The 18202-nt window shown below is 44.1% G+C and overlaps 1 protein-coding gene across 4 annotated transcripts in view; it reads right to left on the bottom strand.

Moving 5' to 3' along the window:
- MAPKAPK5 (MAPK activated protein kinase 5) overlaps positions 1-18202 on the bottom strand; it is a 631170-nt gene that overhangs the window by 98499 nt on the left and 514469 nt on the right. For all 4 annotated transcript variants that reach the window (XM_078667433.1, XM_078667435.1, XM_078667434.1 and 1 more), the window contains one exon: positions 3627-3707. In XM_078667433.1, coding sequence (XP_078523559.1) covers positions 3627-3707 — 81 coding nt within the window. The remainder of the gene's footprint in view (positions 1-3626; positions 3708-18202) is intronic.

The following is an 18202-nucleotide window of genomic DNA, read 5'->3' on the forward strand; positions in this document are numbered from 1 at the left end:
CTCAGCAGCAGAGAGGCAGGCAGAACAAAGTTAAAAATACAAGGCTTCACAGCGCTCAGCGCGCTAAACCTCTGCCCTCTGCCACAGGGCTTTGGTAAATCGCGAGGCAAAAGTGGGCGGAGCCTAAATAGGCGATGACGCCGAGGGGGAGGAGTCGGAGGGCGGGGTGGGGGAGGAAAGTTAAAACACAAGGTGTGCCACTCACCGCTAGTAGTCAGCGAGGGAAATGAAGTTTTAAAGCTGCTAGCACTCAGCAGCAGAGAAGCAAGCAGAACAAAGTTAAAAATACAAAGCTTCACAGCGCTCAGCGCGCTAAACCTCTGCCCTCTGCCACAGGGCTTTGGTAAAAGTCAGTTTCAATGAGACCCAGCATAGAAGCTGAAACATTGGTATCATAGCCTTAATAACCTGGACTCTTCACTTGGGAGGATAAGCCGGAACTGCACTGTGTCCGGAACAGTTCAGGTGAAAGGGAGCATCTGAGAGGGAGTCAGGTGTGACTTCGGCAGGTTGATAGTGAACACCGGGAAATGCAGGCGGTCCCCATAGTCTGGGGTGGGAGACGACAGCCTGGGGCGAGCCCGCCTGCAACAGCCACTAGTCAAGATAGAGGAAGACTGGCAACCCTGTTCTCCGTAGATGAGCTGCACCCACTGCCATCACCTTGGTGAACATCTGAGGAGTGCTGCGAAGGCTAAAGGGGAGCATGGTGAACTGAAAATGTTTGTGATCTACTGTAAACCGCAGATCGCGCTGGTGGACAGGCAGGATGGGAATGTGGAAATAGGCGTCCTGCATTTTCATCGCTACTATCCAGTCTCCTGGGTCTAGGGCAGACAAGACATGAGCTAGCGCAAGAATCTTGGATTTCTCCATTTTGAGAAAGAAGTTGCGGGCTTGGAGGACTGGGATAGAACGAAGGCTCTTGTCCTTTTCAGACCAGAAAGTAGTGGGAATAGCAACCACAGCCTACTTCTGGCCCGGAGCCCTCCCTATGGCTCCCTTGGCCAAGAGAACCATGACTTATGCGGCAACTAGCCTAATTCGTAACATTAGGTGGGTCTTCTTAAATTTTCAAGAGAACGTTAAGAGATGGAGGAGACTTTCCTTCACCATTATGGGAAGGGCTTCCATGTATAAAATGGTAATGCTCCCGCAGTACCTCTATGTAATACAAAACACCTATGAAAGATTCCAGATACGATTTTTAACAGTATCGACAGTGAATTGCGTTAACTCCTATGGGATGGGGCGCATCTGCACATCGCACTACCAACATTGCAGAGGAATCGGTACAATGGGGGGTTTTTGTCAGACATTAGACTTTATTATAGAGCAGCCCATCTTATCGCAATTAACGAATGGATTCACACACAGTTATAGGCTTGAAACGTTACAGTTTAGAGACCGTACTTATCTTCATTATATCTACGGCGGTAAGAGATGTAGTAGATTGCTCCAAGCGATCCATAGGACGCTGGAGGCACGGAAGAGAGCAGAGCGACAAATGCAGTGGGATCACAAATGTACCAGAGAAACCCCATTGTGGGAAGGGACTCGGCTGAAAGATTGTAAAACTTTGTGGTTTTAGGCAGTGGGATCTGGTAGGTATTTCTAAAATAGACGATGTCCTGGATCATGGAGTGTTGGCATCCTTTAGTACCCTCCAAGCTAGATATCAACTTCACAACACTCAGACATATGCATACCAGCCGACGCCTGCAGACTAAATCCAGAAGGCCCCCCTAGCTGCGACCAGGAGCTGGTAAGAAGATCCGACCCCAAAAGGCAGCCCTGCACCCGACGCCCCACGGCTTTGGGTGCCCAAACTGACAGTGCCTAACCAACCCCTAACTTCCCAACTTACATCACAAAGTGGTGGTCACACCCAGTAGACCTTCATCTCCCCGCCTGCAGTGCTTTTGCAAACCAGAGGTTCTACATTGAAACCAACATGGCGTCCCACGTCGAAACAGCACCCTGCACCCGGCCGCCCTAGTGCCGCTGAGGGTACACCTTTGGTGCTAATTTGTTTACCCATTTGCACTAAGCTAAAGTACAGGCGTTTTGCTCCCACAACCCAGTGGCCTGCTTGTCAGCAGCCACCAACCAGAGGCCACCTATCCCCTATTGGATAACGTTGGGTCTTAGCACTCTGCACCCAGCCGTCCTAGTGCCGCTGAGGGTGTAACAAGAGTGCATCCTTGACCCTGGGGGACCCCTGAGTCGACCCCAGAACCTCAACTCCCACTACCAAATACTTACCTCAAAACCGTTAACACTATTTTCCTGCATAGGATAACATTGACTTTTTGTCTGTGAAAAGTTTCGAAGTGTGGAGTTTGAGAAACTAAAGAAATTCTCTACAATTGCATAATCTAACAAAAACGATTTTATTTACCTGTTTTCAGGAAATGTCCCAGAGTAGTATCCAAGAATACTACTCTGTGTAAGCCTATTAATCTCAAAAGTTACTTACCTGCTATTTTACTGAAAAGCCTATTCAAGTCTATGTACTGCATCTACTAAGTACTGCATTTCTCTGCATCCATACTGTAAATCAAATCAAAGTGCATATACAATTATCATTCAAACTGTATCTCAATTGCATTACTACTGTAAAGTACTTATTGCTTACCTGTGCCAGGCTTGCTTGGTTCTAGAAAGTAAAATAACTAAAATATTTTTATACAAAAACAATTGGTCTGGAGTTCAGTCTTTGAGTGTGTGAATTCATTTGTTGAGTGTGTACAACAAATGCTTAACACTGTCCTCTGATACTGCCTTACTGCCCTACCACACTGTCACAAACAGAGTAAGGTTCTATCTAACTTTATCTCTGCCTACCTTTGGGGTTCCACTGGACACTGTGCACACTATACCTCACTTTGGTATAGTATACACAGAGCCAGCTTCCTACACAATGTAAGCGCAAATTAGTAAAGGCTAGTGAAAGGAATGTGTATATGGCATCTTTTAATGTGTAATGGTTGATTGCTGTGATTATGGCTAGTCAGATCAAAGGCTATCATGAGAAGACCTGGAGCATGAACTGAGTTGACTGGAGATTGCCAGGCTGGCTGTTTCAGACTAAGAGGTCAGGAGGATGAGGAGAAACCGATTGAACGTTTGGCTTGATGATAAGAGCAAGAGCAAATGGGAGGATGGGGCATATAGTCCTATTAAAGTGTCATGTTTAAAAATATAGCAGCTTCCTCCAGTATTCACAAAAGCTGTAAATTCTCTCCTTTTCAATGTGTTTGCAGCTGAACTGGTAGCACAGTAGTTGCCGCTTGGTCTTTAATAGTATCTATATTTTCCAATAGATTAGCATGGAATATGTGAACATTTTAGTTAAACTATGTACAACAACTACTTTGAATATTCACTCAAAGGTACGTTTATTAGATTTTCAGGTTTAAAGATGTATAATTACCACTAAATTGGACAAACAGAACACATGTTGCACTTTATAAAAGAGTTAGTATAAGGGATCCCTAAATTATTATTCACTGTGGCTCATAATACATAACAAGAGTTTGCGTGGTAATACCGCAACATTAAATAGTCATTTATACACCACGAAAAATATATGAACCATGCATAAATTCTCATCATGACCATACCTTGTTATATGTGTATGGTGTAGGCGAGGTAGGAATAATTCCAGATTTTTCTTTCTGGTGCCTTCTCTGTGCCTCCAATACCTGTAAACAAATTACAAAAACAAGAAATAGACTTCACAACATTTTAGACTTACACTGACAAGAGCAGTGTTGAAAACGCTATTAGAAGACCTATAGTGCTACTTTTGCAACCAGATTTTAGGACAACTAAGTAGTGTGTTAAAGTATAATATTCCTGTATGCTCGATCTAGACTGCATTTCTACTCTGAAATTTGGAATTATGTCCAAACCCCTCAATGATGCATTAATGCTGGATTAGTGTGAGTGTTGTCATGCTGGATCACTCAACATACTGTGCAAGCAAAGGTGCAATAAACATGTTACTTACTGATATATAATTTCAATGTTCAATATGTTTATTGCATGTTACATCAGATTAACAAAAAGAAAAACATTAAAAGTACATAAACACTTTGAGAGAGGAATGTAGATAGTGTTTTGCACAATGTATACATTGACCTGATGCCAAACTATTATTTTCTGCTACGGACAAATCATCATGCCTGTACTGTAATTAAACCAATGTACTTTCTTATAAGTAAAAACAGTTAAACAAATTACATAAACAGGGACATGTTAATTATGTATAATTTACAATACAGAAGTAACTGCATTTGATGTAGCATCAATTTAAGGTGGTTTAAACTTATTTGCAGGGGTTCGAGGCTGACATTGTGAGTGAGTGAGTGAGTGAGTGAGTGAGTCAGTCAGTCAGTCTGCCTCCCTGTCTGTCTTTGCCTCTCGTTCTTCCTCTGCATCTAAGTCTGTCTGGGTGGGTCCCTGCCTCATTGTGTGTGTCCCTCTATGTACCTCTGTGAGCGGGTGCACGTATTTGTATGTCCCTGTGCATCTGTGTCCCCTGGTCTCTCAACCTTTCCCAATTGCCAATAGCGACTGTGTAGTTAAATTTAGGTCAAAATTTCTTTTGATTTTTGCTTGGTTATAATTTTTGTTAACCTGCACAAAGCCTTTTAATAAACCAACTTTCATGGGTAAGTTTTGCATTGTCAAGTTTCACACATCTGTCAGGGCAGGTGGAAGGTGTTAAAAATGACAGTTTTTCATGTTAGCTTCCATAGGAAACTTTGCTCTCCACTACAACAAAAACCTCAGAAATGAATTACACCAAACTAGTGTGAAAGGTTTGGTATATATCCATTCAGTAGTTTTTGCTATATTTAAGGGTGCTGAGTGGGCTTTGAAGGATTAATTATAGTGATACGGATCCTTTGAAGATCAAGATCCTCAAAACTGTTTGTGCAAGATAGGGTTTTCAGCATTGAGAGGTGGCGATAGGATGAAACCTCCTTAACAAACTTATAAGGTTTAAGCAACATTACTGTGAGTGCCTCCTTCACCGATTCAGGTAACAGACCTCATTCATAGGCCCTGTTCTAAACTGCCAATAAATGGTCTGCGAAGGATCCTGCTCTCTTCTGATATAACTCAGCTGGACGACCATTCCCACCCCCAAGGGGCCTTAGACTTCTTCAAGGCCCAGATCGGCGATACAATTTTTTCCCTCATGATGGGTATGTCTAACCGTTCCCTTCCCTCCTCTGAAAGATGGACCATCAGCAATCCGGACAAGTATGTCTCCCCCTCCTCCATTAGGGTCCTTGACAGGAGCGGCATACACTTTCTAAAAATGTGAAGCAAAGACCTCCACAATATCTTGATGCATGTGTACCTCCCTCCCCTCAGTGTCCCGCACTGCGGTAATGGGAACTATCTAGACTTCGTTGAGTAGGAGGGCAGCAAGTATCTTACCTCCGTTGTCCCCCTCCACATGGAGTCCCTGTCTATAGCTGATATATAACAACGTATCCACCCGGTCCCACGTCTCCAACAATTCCCTATTACATTTCTTCCATTCCACTATCTACTTCGGTTGCGCAGCCAAACGCTCTTCCAAGGAGCCCAAACTCCTCTACTCCACAACCAGAGTCCGCAAAAGCTGCATCTTAGCACCACACATTACCTTCATACACAGCCCCCGTAAAACCACCTTAATGGCACTCTAACCAGTGGCTCTAGTAGCTGCACTGTTAAAGTTATCCTCGAAATAATGGTCCAGCACTTCAGAAACAGTGTGTGCAAAAACAGGGCTCGACAATGCACCCACCCTTAACTTCCAAAGCAGGATCCTGGGGGTTATCTTACCCACACTATAAGTGATTAACAGGGGGGGAATGATCTGACAATTATTGTGCCAAATATGATATATTGACCACACTCTGAACCATACTACCGGGCATCAAACCGTAATCTTATTGACTATGGTTCTCTGACGCTGGGTAGAACACAGATAAGCATGGTCCAGAGGATGACAAACCCTCCACACATTCTGCAACCCAAGTCCTCCCGGAGGGCACATGTCATGGCTGGCCTAGGTGGAGGACGATCTACCGCACCGTCCAACACGCAGTTTAGATCCCCCGCTACCATTAACTCATAACCTAAATAATCAGCAGCTGCTCTTAACACTGTCCCATGAAAGTCAGCCTCATCCACGTTGGGTGCATAAATATTCACAACACAGATGTCCCTAGCATCTAGTGTTCCAGTTACAAGCACATACCTTCCCTCAGCGTCCAAATTTACCCCTGTGGTGGAGAACGGCGTCCCTGACGCCACCGAGATTAACGCCCCTAGGGCGAAGTTAGGAGAGCCTGACGTAAATAACTTCCCCCTCCACCCACGTCTCAAATGTCCAATACAATCATCCACCAATACATGCATCTCCTGGTGGAGAGCCACTGAGACCCCATAGCTCCTCAGACATAAATACACTCCACACCACTTGGTAATCTCTCCCAAGCCACGAACATTCCACATTAGGAACTTCCATTTAGGTTCCATCCAGTATCACATATTGCAGTTCTTATTATGCCCGTCTCCATGAGTATTCCCGACCCTCCCACAGCCACTCTGATCTTGTACACAAAGTGACATGTCACCGCTCAAATCAAATAAAAAGAAGGCATTATTAGATTGTTATATCAGACAATCATAAAAGCACATTACAAAAAATACATTATTCATTACACAAAATAATAATTCAGTTAAAATATTAATTAAAACAATATTAAACTGGCATAGCCCTCATTCATATGAAACAGTTAAGTGAGCCTACATTTCCTTTGGCTCATCACTTTCCTCAAAACGATTGCTATCCTAACAACACTATGCTCATTTTCCAGATGTTGTAGTGCCAAAAAAGCAGGTTGACACTGCGAAGTCCGAACCACTTTAAACGGGTACTAGGTACTTGCTCCTCGCATGGGAATAAAGTTTACAAAAAAGGACAACATGAATCGTGGATTGGGCAGTAATATTATCGCAGGGACATGGTTGGAGGTCATGAGACCAGTCATTCATCTTAGGAAGGGTAACTAATCTATGAAAAACCCCAACCTAAATCGGGTTAATAGAAACCCGTCAGGAGCAACTGGTACAAAAGTTAAATAGGGTTGACTATTAAAAGAAATTACAATCATTTGGTTGTGCAGGACTGTGGGTTTTAATATCTCGGTTGACATTCTAATGGTGTCCAACAGCAGAATACCTTATTTTCTTAATTCCCTCCTAGTTGTTGACCGAATAGTACTTGGATTAGTAAAAAATTCTAAATGGCCCAGATCTTTTAGGAAATTGCGGACATATCTTATCCAAGTGATCCTCAAAGCCCCTTCTAATTTCAAAGTATCCAAAAGAATATCTCTGTTTAATGTTGCCTCTTCTTTGGTCCAGAGCCTATGCCATAATAGCACAGGCTCAAGCTTTATTAAATCAGAGATAAAGGGGAGTTCCAACTCTGCATGGCATATACACGTTGAAGTACCATTAGGGACAGCTAGGATGCATCTTAGGGAAAAAAAATCTGCTTGTTGGATAGGGAGCAGATCGGTAAACCCCAAAACTCCTGCCCCATAAACTACAGCTAAACCACACTTTGCCTTTGAAACACACTTTGACTTATACATTGCATTGAGCTCCTCAGGTATTTTTTTGCCCAATTTCCTGGTGAGGGCAGATGTTGTGCGTAGGAGGACCAGTTTTTTCGCTGCAACTAAATGTGCCCAGTTATCGTTATGGTCAAACAGAATACCCAGATATGCGAACCTCTTAGTTACCCCAATTTTCTGTCTGGACACAAACATATCTCTAGATTTCTTGATACCAAGGCGGCAATGCAAAATGAAAGTCTTGGAGGAATTTATTCTTAAACCAAGATCATTCATAAATAGAGAAAAACTATCAAGCACTCTCTGAGGACCTACTTATGTGTGGGACATCAGCACCGCATCGTCCGCATGCAGGAGTGCTGGTATTGGACGTCCGGCCACTTGAGGAGAGTGATGGTTATCTTTAAGAAGAGCCTCCCCCAATCCATTGATGTAAAAATTAAAAAGTAACGGGTCCAGGACTCAGCCTTGCCTGACATCGCTCCTAATTGGAAAAGCGGCTGAGCGCTCGCCTTACAAACCGTAGCGCACGCGTGCCTTGGCAGCGTTATAAAAGTGTTTTAAAAAATAAATAATCTGAATATCAACTCCCATGACTTCTAAAAATGACCAAAGCTTGTAAGAAACTGGCTCTATATACACTGCACCAAAGTGAGGTACAGTGTGTATTGAGTCCCAGGGTCTACAGATGTTTGGCAGAGGCTAAAGTTAGATAGAGCCTTACTCTCTAAAGTGGTAGCTTGGTCGAGCAGTAAGGCAGTATCAGAGGACAGTGATAAGCATTTGATGTACACACTCAGTCAACAAATGAATTCACACACTCAAGAACTGAACTCTAGGCCAATTGTTATGTATAAAAAAATATACTGTTTTATTTCTAGAACCAAGCAAACCTGGTACAGGTAAGCATAAAAATACTTTTAAGTAGTAAATTACTTATATGAACACAGTTCAAAATTGCAGTGTAACCTATGGGAGGAAATTCACTTAGTAGGTAAGTTATGTTATCAATACTTTTTCTTACTCAGTGCTGGATCCTGGATTCAGCACTGGGACATTTCTTGAAAACAGTTGAGAAAATGCGTTTTGGTTATTTGGCTGATTTTTAAGGAATATTTGTAGTTTTCAAAAGTCAACACTTTTTGGGAGAAAAAGTGTCAATGTTATCCTAAGAGGAAAAATTAGTTTTGGGTTTCATGGTAAGTAATCGGTCTTTTGAGTTAGGGTTCTGGGGTTAGACTCAAGGGTCTCCCAGGGTCAGTGAGGCACTGTTGTTGCACCCTCAGAGGCACTTGGGCGGCCGGGTGCAGAGTGTTGAGACCCAATATTATCCTATGAAGGATAGGGGGGGGGGGCTCCAGTTGGTGGAGGCAGGCAAGCAGGCCACGGGGTTGTGGGTGCAAAGCTCCTAGGGATAAGCTCAGGGCAAGTTGGGGACCGAGTCAGCACCAAAGGGGCACCCTCAGTGGCGCTAGGGCAGCCGGGTGCAGGGTGCTGTTTTGAGGTCGGGTGCCCTGTTGATTTTAATGGAGATTCTCCGGGACAGTGACCACCACTTCGAGGGGTAAGTTGGGATGTAGAGGGATGGTTAGGCAGCGCTGGGTTGGGCACACAAGGCCGTGGGGCATCGGGTGCAGGGGTGCCTTTGGACGTCGGATTTTCTAACCGGCTCTATCCGCGGTAGGGGGGGGTCCTTTGGATTGAGGCTGCAGGTGTTGTCTGGAGGCTTGAGTCAGGTCAGGGGTCGCTGGATATTGGGTACGGAACACCGGGGGGACCTCCTCGTGGTGTTTGTTCACTCAAACATGGGCCGGGCTCGGCGGGTGCAGAGTGTGCTGGATTCGCAGTTCCTGGCTGACACCAGAAGCTGCAGTTTAAACATGCCTGGTGTTCACGGAAGAAACAGCTTGGAAAGTGAATGCAGGCAGGACCTCCTGGGTTTTTGAGGTTGCTGGCCGCTGGACAAGCCGGGGTTTCGCAGGAGCAGGTTCGAGGGGAGACAGGCCTGTAGTGCTGGGGCCAAGTCAGTGGGCGTCGTCCTCTTGTTAGCTCTGCATGGCTTCTCGTCCTTCTTTGTTTCTTGTTGTTGCTAGATCTGAGGAAGGTTCAGGGTGCCCCAAATACTAAATGTAGGGGCGTTACAGCTAGGTAAAGGTCAGGGACCAATGGGTCCCTTTCCTGGGTGGGTACACCCACTATTCTGCCACTCTTCAGTGGGAGAGGGGCAGGAGCCTGTCCCTAGTTGGCTGGGTTCCCCCCCATCTTCAAGGTGGCAGGGACTCGAGGTTGTGCTTCACCTCACCTCCCCCACCTTAGGGATGGAGGTGGCAGAGGCGGGCAACACCTCTCTTCCTCACTTGTTTTTCCCGCTGGTTCTCCCACCCAAAGTGGGGTGGGTAGAACCAGTGGGGACCAGTTGCTGAGTCCAGCAAGTGGTCTGGAGAGGCTCACAAAGGCGGTATATGTCTTTGAAGCTTCTCCTTTATGAAACCTGCCTATCCTGAGGAGGAGACTTGGCACCTCGTCCCCGGATGTGCATTGTTCAGGCCCCCGAGAGCAGCAAGTTCCCGACCCAGGGGTCCAGAAACATGTCTGGTGGTGACAGCCTAGGCAACCACTCAGTCAGGTCACTAGGAGTTGGTCGGGTTTCAGGGGGCATCTCTAAGACACCCTCTGTCATGCACTTGACATTAAATCCCACACTGGCATCAGTGTGGGTTTAATGTGCGGAGAAGTTTGACACCAAACTTCCCAGTCTTCAGTGCGGCCATTATGGTGCTGTGGAGTTCGTAATGACAAACTTCCAGCACCATATACTCTTAATGGCAGCACTGCACTTAAAGTGCCCAGGAATGGACCTGGGTACTGTAAGGGTACAGGGCTCATGCACCTGTACCCTCACCACTGGTATAGGGCCCCCAGCTAGAGGGGTGACCGATGTATGCCAGGACGGTGTTTAGTGGGAATGGCACACAGGGATGTGTGCCATGTCGACTATTCACTTTGTTTTGCACCAAGACACGCAGCCTGCCAAGGCAGTGTGCGAGTGTCAGGGTGCATGGTCTCTAAGGGTGGCACAATAAGTGCTCAGCCCATAGCGGTCTTCCCTGGTCACAGTGCCCTGGGTACCTGTGGTACCACTTACCAGGGGCTGATGTCAATTGGGTTAGTTTTTGGGGGTAGAACACAGGCCCTGGGAACCTGATTGGCAGGGACCCAGGGCACACCAAGGAAAAGTGCATCAGTAGTCTGGCAAAAAGTGGGGGGGTTACTGCAGCAGAAACCCACTTTCCTACAGAGCTTACTATGAACCACACAGTTTAACACGGCCATGAGGTCAACAAATGCTAAAAACAGGTTCCCCTTCTTAGCCCTAGTGTATTTCCCCACCAGGATGGACAAATTTAAGCCCTGCTCCACCGTCCCTAGGCCGGCTCGAAAGCCATATTGCAGGTCAGATAGAACAGAGTTTTCCTCTGCCCAATCCTGGTGTCGTGTATTTCTATAGGTTCTGAATCAGTCCCCCTATTCCTGACCCTATTCTGGTTAAACTAACTATCGAGTTAACTAACAGTCAGCCCATGAGGCAAGAAAACCCCCATGATGCAGATACCGTTATCTGACGCAGTCACACTACGGCACAGGAACGTGTTATCTGATTAGGTCATAACGCTTGAGATCTAATTAGACAAGCGACATTCCTCCAGCCCCTGATAAGGCATACGACGTTCTCATAACAAATCAAACCTATGACAACCTGGATAATCCGTGCGGCCATTGTTTTGATTTCACAGAGAACTTTAGTAAAGAATGTGCTAACGAGCAAGTCGTATGACATCTTTATTGACGTATCTATGTCCATCCTTACGTCAATCTCGGCACCTTTAAGGTATAAATATTGCCGACCTTGCCCTATGCAAACACACGCGTGGTGACAAGACGGAGCAGCCATACTTGCCGAAGCCGAGAGCAGAAGCAGACCCCGCTGGCAGCAGCCCCGCCTTCCTGACGCGCTGAGAGACGCGCTGCTATCTCAAGCCGAGAGACCCAGCACAGGCGCTTTCGGGCAGCCCTCGCAGGCAGCCTGGAATATCGAGAGCAGAGAAAGAGATACTATTCCTCATCCATCCTAAATTCCAGGTACAGAACTGAATAACCCCTCACAGAGAATTCTTTAGTTATTCACTTGGCAAAAACAAACTTAACTTAAACTGTAACTTTCTATTCCCGCCCACGCATTAGACTTAGGTCAGGTACACGGGGTAGGCGTATTTAGAAACACCAGTTGAGTACGTTTAGTCAAATGTATATGTGTATGTAAATATATTTTAATCATTTTAAACATCATATGGCTCAGAAACCATATCAATGTTTTTACAGTATTATTTTATACTATTGCTTTTAATGTATGCACTTTACTTAACTATAAGTATTGCAATAATATCGATCCATTTCTCATGTATGAGAAAAGAGACTGATCAATAAATAACACCTTCTTATTGAACACGCCCGTCTCTTCCTTTTCTCTACATTCTGATGAGACTAAGAATGCACGTACTGACTGAGTAAAATAATTGCCTTGTGCTCACACGACTCTCGAGATTGACTCTTGATTAGGGGAGAGCAAAGTTGTCATGTTCTATGGTTGTCAGAAACTAAATCCCTTCTTGTCTAATCAGGGGAGTTAATTCCTTCCTTGAACATTCGAGAAAGTTTCTAGCGAACTCTGAGCTTAGCTGGCAAACCCAAAAATTAAGTCTAGTATCGACAGTAGTAGACCTAGTTAACGTCTGGCCTAGGCCTTTACTGCTGTAGGTATTATTCCAATGCGCAGAGCCTATTGGGAAAATAGGAGCTACACTACATGGCGCCCAACGCGTTTGGAAAGGGCGATAAAACTAATGTAAGACATTTAGAGTAACTCAGTCGTGCTTTCTCACTCAGACCCCTTTTCCCAAATACTCCAAAGACGTCTGGAGTGGGTGAAAGGTTATATCCTCCAAAACCTCGCAGGAGGGAACTCCTATGTATGGTTCTTGGTCAAGTCAACGTTGAAGGATAAACAGTTCCAAAATATTGTGCATCTAATCTTTGTTCCATAAAGAAACCTGATCTGCAAACAAACATAATACCATCCTGTCTGTAAAATGGCAGAGAGTGATGATGAAAGAGAGGCAGTTAGATTAGCAACTGAACTCGCAGATGCTGATGCTACCATGCAAGCAGCAGACCCGAATATAACACTCATTCCGGTCATTAAAAGGAGATCTATAACCTTAAAACTTATAGAAAATGGACTGACACCTAGAGGTGGCACAGTCATATTCGTAATTGAGGCACACGAATATCGGCAGACAGAGGTATACTATTCATGGATACATTTTCCGGCAGCAAATGCTGTAACAAAGTACTTCCACTATTACAAAGTAGAGGAACCTCCTGAAACATACACTCCTTTCGAGGAGGTGGAAGTACCACTCAAATTCCAAGAGCATTTGCTCTTATTTGATGGCGCCCTAATACATAACAATCACATTACAAGGCTCGGTCCTTTAGGAAGACCAGGAGCAACGTGGCCGGTCTTAGCCGGATACACACCACATCCAGACATCGAAAGAATGCCTGCAGCAGAGCTGTTAATACAGCTAAAACAACTACTAAAAATTCATAGGCAATTAGTTCAGTATGTAATGCGGACTTCAACAATTCAGCCAGCGATTAAACTTCCACAGCTGACCCCTCACCAGGGGAACACAAATAAAATTACACCACAGAACATCCAATCCTGCCTAGGTAAAGTTCTAGCTAAACGGGAACAGATACCATTCTGGTTGGCACAGAAAATTACCCAAATAGAGGCGGTGTTTCCTGACACCACCCCATTAGAAAAACACAGGATTCTGACTATATGTCTCCCAATGGGAATCGCACCACACATTGAGGACTGTGACACTTGGGGTACAGTCTTTGCTTCCATCTACACAAAAACGCACGGTGTTCCATCCATTTCGGTAATACCAGATGTGCTAAAACAAATTCAAGATGAATACGGTCCAGAACCTGCTTTAACTCTTGGTATGAAATTACTGAAAGACTTCAAGCAGGTCTCGGCTATATTACTAGCCAACATAAAAGGTGAAGCAGCAAACGTGGCGATCCGCCAGAGGTTAAAAGAGACAGATATAGCAGACCAACCAGCTGAAATTGCCAGAATCATAGAAAAATCCTATGAAGAACTAGGCAGAGATAGTCTAGGTGGAATACCAGTAAAACCGCAACTGACTACAAGTCCAGAAAAAATATTTTTTAATAATAATAATTCACCAAAAAAGAACTGGGATGGAAACAAACAATCCAATCCTAAAGAAAAGAAATTCCAGTCCCGAGGAAGGTCTCCTAGGCGAAGAGAGAAATCTCCAAACCAAAGACAGAGGTCACCGCAGAGTGACCCCTCAGGGAATAGATATAACCTTAGAAATAGGGATAATATTAAAAAACCTGATAGATATCAAGACATTGATACACGTCCCTCTCAATCTTTTCAGAATTCCTCGCAGAAATCGGAAAGAAGAGGACGATCAGAAGAGCACGCCAAGTCCAAAGACAAGGAACCTGCTCAACAAAAAAAGAAATTACAATTTCCAAAAAAGAAGGTAGCCAGTATCAAGGTAGTTAACAATGCCGAGAATACTGAGGACACAACTGAAAAACGGAGAGTGGGCTCAGACAATGCTAGACAGCGCAGCAGAGGTGAGCATAGCTCGCAAAGTCCTTATGAATCATCTGGAGACAGTGGACACGAATGAATACCTTCAAGTGGAAACTGCAGACACCAGAGTTAGCAAGCCCCACAAGATATACGAGATAACATTACGTATAGAGGGAGATAAGACTAGGAAAATAAGGGGACTATTTTGGGATAACCTCTCCAAAGGCTATGACATCCTTCTAGCTGAAAAAGACTGGCCACCAGAGTTTGTCAGGGAGTGCCCTCATGGCGAAGAAGTAATTATGCCTGCCTTCTCGAATCAAATACCGATTCATAAAAAATACACACTTGCTAGAAAGTGGGCAGTGGCCTTAGCACCTGCTTTATATAAAAATCATGTAGGATGGGATGAGGATTCTCCTCCTCACAAAATCCAGTTAAAATCACAACCTACTGCACAAAGGCAGTACCCAATTAAGCAAGAAGCTAAAAAACAAGTAAATGAAATACTAGATCAGCTAGAATACCAGGGGGTGATTGAAACTTGCACCTCACAAATGAACAATCCTTTGTTTCCGGTCTCCAAACCAGACAATTCATATCGTCTAGTTTTGGATTACCGACACCTTAACACATGTTGCAAAACCTTTGCAGTGCAAAACTCACACAGTGCTGCACTAATGAATAACATAGTGCGCAAAAAATACAAAACAACCCTGGACATCTCCAATGGATTCTTTTGTCAAAACATAGCACCAGAGAGCAGATATTTAACTGCATTCTCAGTAAATGGCACTCAAAAACAATTCTGTCGGTTAGCCCAGGGGTACAAGAACAGCCCGGGGGTATTCTCAGCGAGAGTAACAGAATTACTACAACTATATGATGATGAAGCATTATCTTATGTCGATGACATTTACTTAACAGATGATGACTTGGAGACTCACTTGAAAAGGGTGAACACCATAATACTTGGGTTCGCTGCAGAGGGTTACAAATTCAACTTTAAAAAATCCAGAATTGCCCATCTGACAGTCTTGTACGTAGGATATGAATTATCAAGTATAGCCTGGTTGACAATTTTCTAAGAACTAGAAGAATTAAAAAATCTAAAATATGAAAAGACGTATCCTCTGCCAATCGACATTCTGCCTCTACGACATTACGCCTGTGTAATCTATACAGACGGACATGCTCAACCCTCCGTTTGGGGAGAACATGCATACAATCCCACATGTGAGATTACAAAAGAAGTGTGGCGCGGAGGTAAACTAAGACCTCTATTAACAAAATCACACTCAGTAGAAACTAATTCAGAACTACAAACTGAAATAATAGCATTAAAAATGGCGCTGGATAATGCGGATCGCGAATTCCCGACACTTATAGTGTCAGATTCATATTACTGCGTCAAAGCATATAACAAGGATTTGCAGACATGGATTCAGAACGGTTACAAAGATGACACAGATGCACCAATAAAGCAGAAACTGCTCTGGGAACAAGTAGCTCTTTTGAAAAAAGAACTACCAAAGACTCACGTGACTCACTCACTGAGTCATCAACGTGATGGCGTTCACGTTGTGGGGAATTCATTGGCTGAAGCAGCCGCAGCGGCAGCCACTAAACCGGCTCCCGTAGATCGAAAAAAGCGTACATTAAAATACATTGACGGTGAAACATTGCTGGCGGTGAAAACGTCATCAAACGGCGACTGCTCAGCACTACCGATCAACTATCCACTCAATTATACATACATAATCGATGCAAACTCCGTCCCTTTTGCTCGAATCCCTGGAGTGGGGGATAGAGTGATTCCAAACATGGACAGGAGAAACTTGTTAATCGCAGACGCACACATGGGCGAGGGTCTCAGACACCTTAAATTAAAAGATTCTCTGGAAGAATTACAATCACGGTACTGGTGGCCAGGCATGAGCCTGCACTACACCATGTTTGTAAAAAACTGCCCAAACTGCAACAGAGATCGTAGTGGGGAGAGAAGCAGTTTAATACCTCGTCGTATCAAGGCAGATAATATTACCAGCAAAAAGAATGGCTTGCGATTAACATATACAGGCTAGTTTCCACTTATAATGTAGATCACCAGCACTCGGCTGACGTCCGGACTATTATACAAGATTTGCGAGTCTAAATGGCATATACGCTAAGAGCATGCTACGTTCGACCATTGTTTTCACTCAGGCAATCCAGCCTGGGGGGGAAACATGGCCAAATGAGCACAGCCCAGCGGGAATCTTCTCACTTCCTTCCTGAGGGTACGGGATGGTGTAAAGAAAAAACCAAGGCAGAAAGCAATCTATAATAGAAAGGATATTAGGTTCGGGAGCTGGGTGGGTCAAACATCTAATAAGTGTCCAACGTAGTCTAAATAACTTGCCAAGAAATTCTCTGAAGGGATTCAGTCCGTACGAATTATTATTCGGAACTAGGATGTTGATCTCTGACCTTGATAGTCAGACTTCAGTGGTAATAGAAAAAACCTTTGATGTCAAAGACCGTTTGGCTATTTTGCAGGACTTAAACAAAACAAGAAAAGACCTGAGCAACATACAGTTGAAACAACAGCCAACAACCACTGAAGAATCACCACCTGTCCCGGCAAGACCTGTCTGGATTCCAAAAGTCGGGGATCTAGTCAGGGAGAAGATCGCGGTAAAGAAGGAATTTGGGCCTTCTTACAGAAAAGCAGTTCCTGTCTTGTCTGTCAACGGGACAAGATCAGTTGTACTACCGCCACTCGCTGGTAAAAAGGAGAACCGAGTTGTATCCATCGACCTGGTAAAACCACAACATGTGGCCGATAACAAACAGTAGGCCAAGTGGACTCCCAATAAGTAGCAGAACACCAAGGTTTGCTACCAGTACAGAGGTCCTAACAAAAAGGCTCATCACATTCGAAACGCCTGCAGAAGAACAAGAAGGACTATGCAACAATGCAATAGAACTCAGACCTCTGAAAACCCAAATAAAGACATTTAGCAGAGACACACCGATCTATACTGAAGTACCAAGTGAAAATGCAAAAAACAGAAATCCTGAACCAATTGGAACAATTGACAGAACTGCATCCGGTTACTTCATCAACTTCGATGATTCCTCTGAAAGCCTGAGTGAATCAAAGACACAGCCATCATCAAAATCCTTTAAAGACAAAGCGAAGGAACTTTTGAAACATCTGAAAGAAACATATCTGGTTTCTCCATGGATTGAATTTTGGGTGGGTTTTGGTGCATTTATCCTCATACTTTGGCTCATCATGGTATTTACTTTGGGACGCTTCATTGAGGGAAAATATGCTAAAATGGACACAGCAAGTCAGAACATCAACTTGATCCTCAAACCACACACATCTTCACACGTCGAGAAAAGAGAACTTTCTTCAGAACTTTCTTCAGCCAACTTCTCAGCCAATCCTATACCTGGTGGGGTAGCCTGGGTCAACACTGACTATGAAATTTATGGTCCGGTCGAGATCCTGAAATATCCACACCAAATCAAGATCTCCTTGAGTGACTTTGCAAAACCAAACTCATTTGCTGATGATTGGGACTTCGAAAGTATTAACAACATGATGTCTGACTTAGTAATGTCTGCTAAATTTACAAAACATGATTATTTGCAAGGTTCTACAAATTATGATAGTATGTATTGCTATAACCATTATGGTAACCATTTTTTACATAAATCTGCACAACCTAGAAATGTTTTAAGTTATAATCAATGGGAACATTGTGCTACACCTCCAAAAGGAAGCTCTAGAACCGTATATGACAAATATTCATATTTTTCAGGTTTTAACATAAGTAATGCTGAA

Source organism: Lissotriton helveticus, chromosome 11 (assembly GCF_964261635.1).
Source record: "Lissotriton helveticus chromosome 11, aLisHel1.1, whole genome shotgun sequence".
Classification (NCBI taxonomy): domain Eukaryota; kingdom Metazoa; phylum Chordata; class Amphibia; order Caudata; family Salamandridae; genus Lissotriton; species Lissotriton helveticus.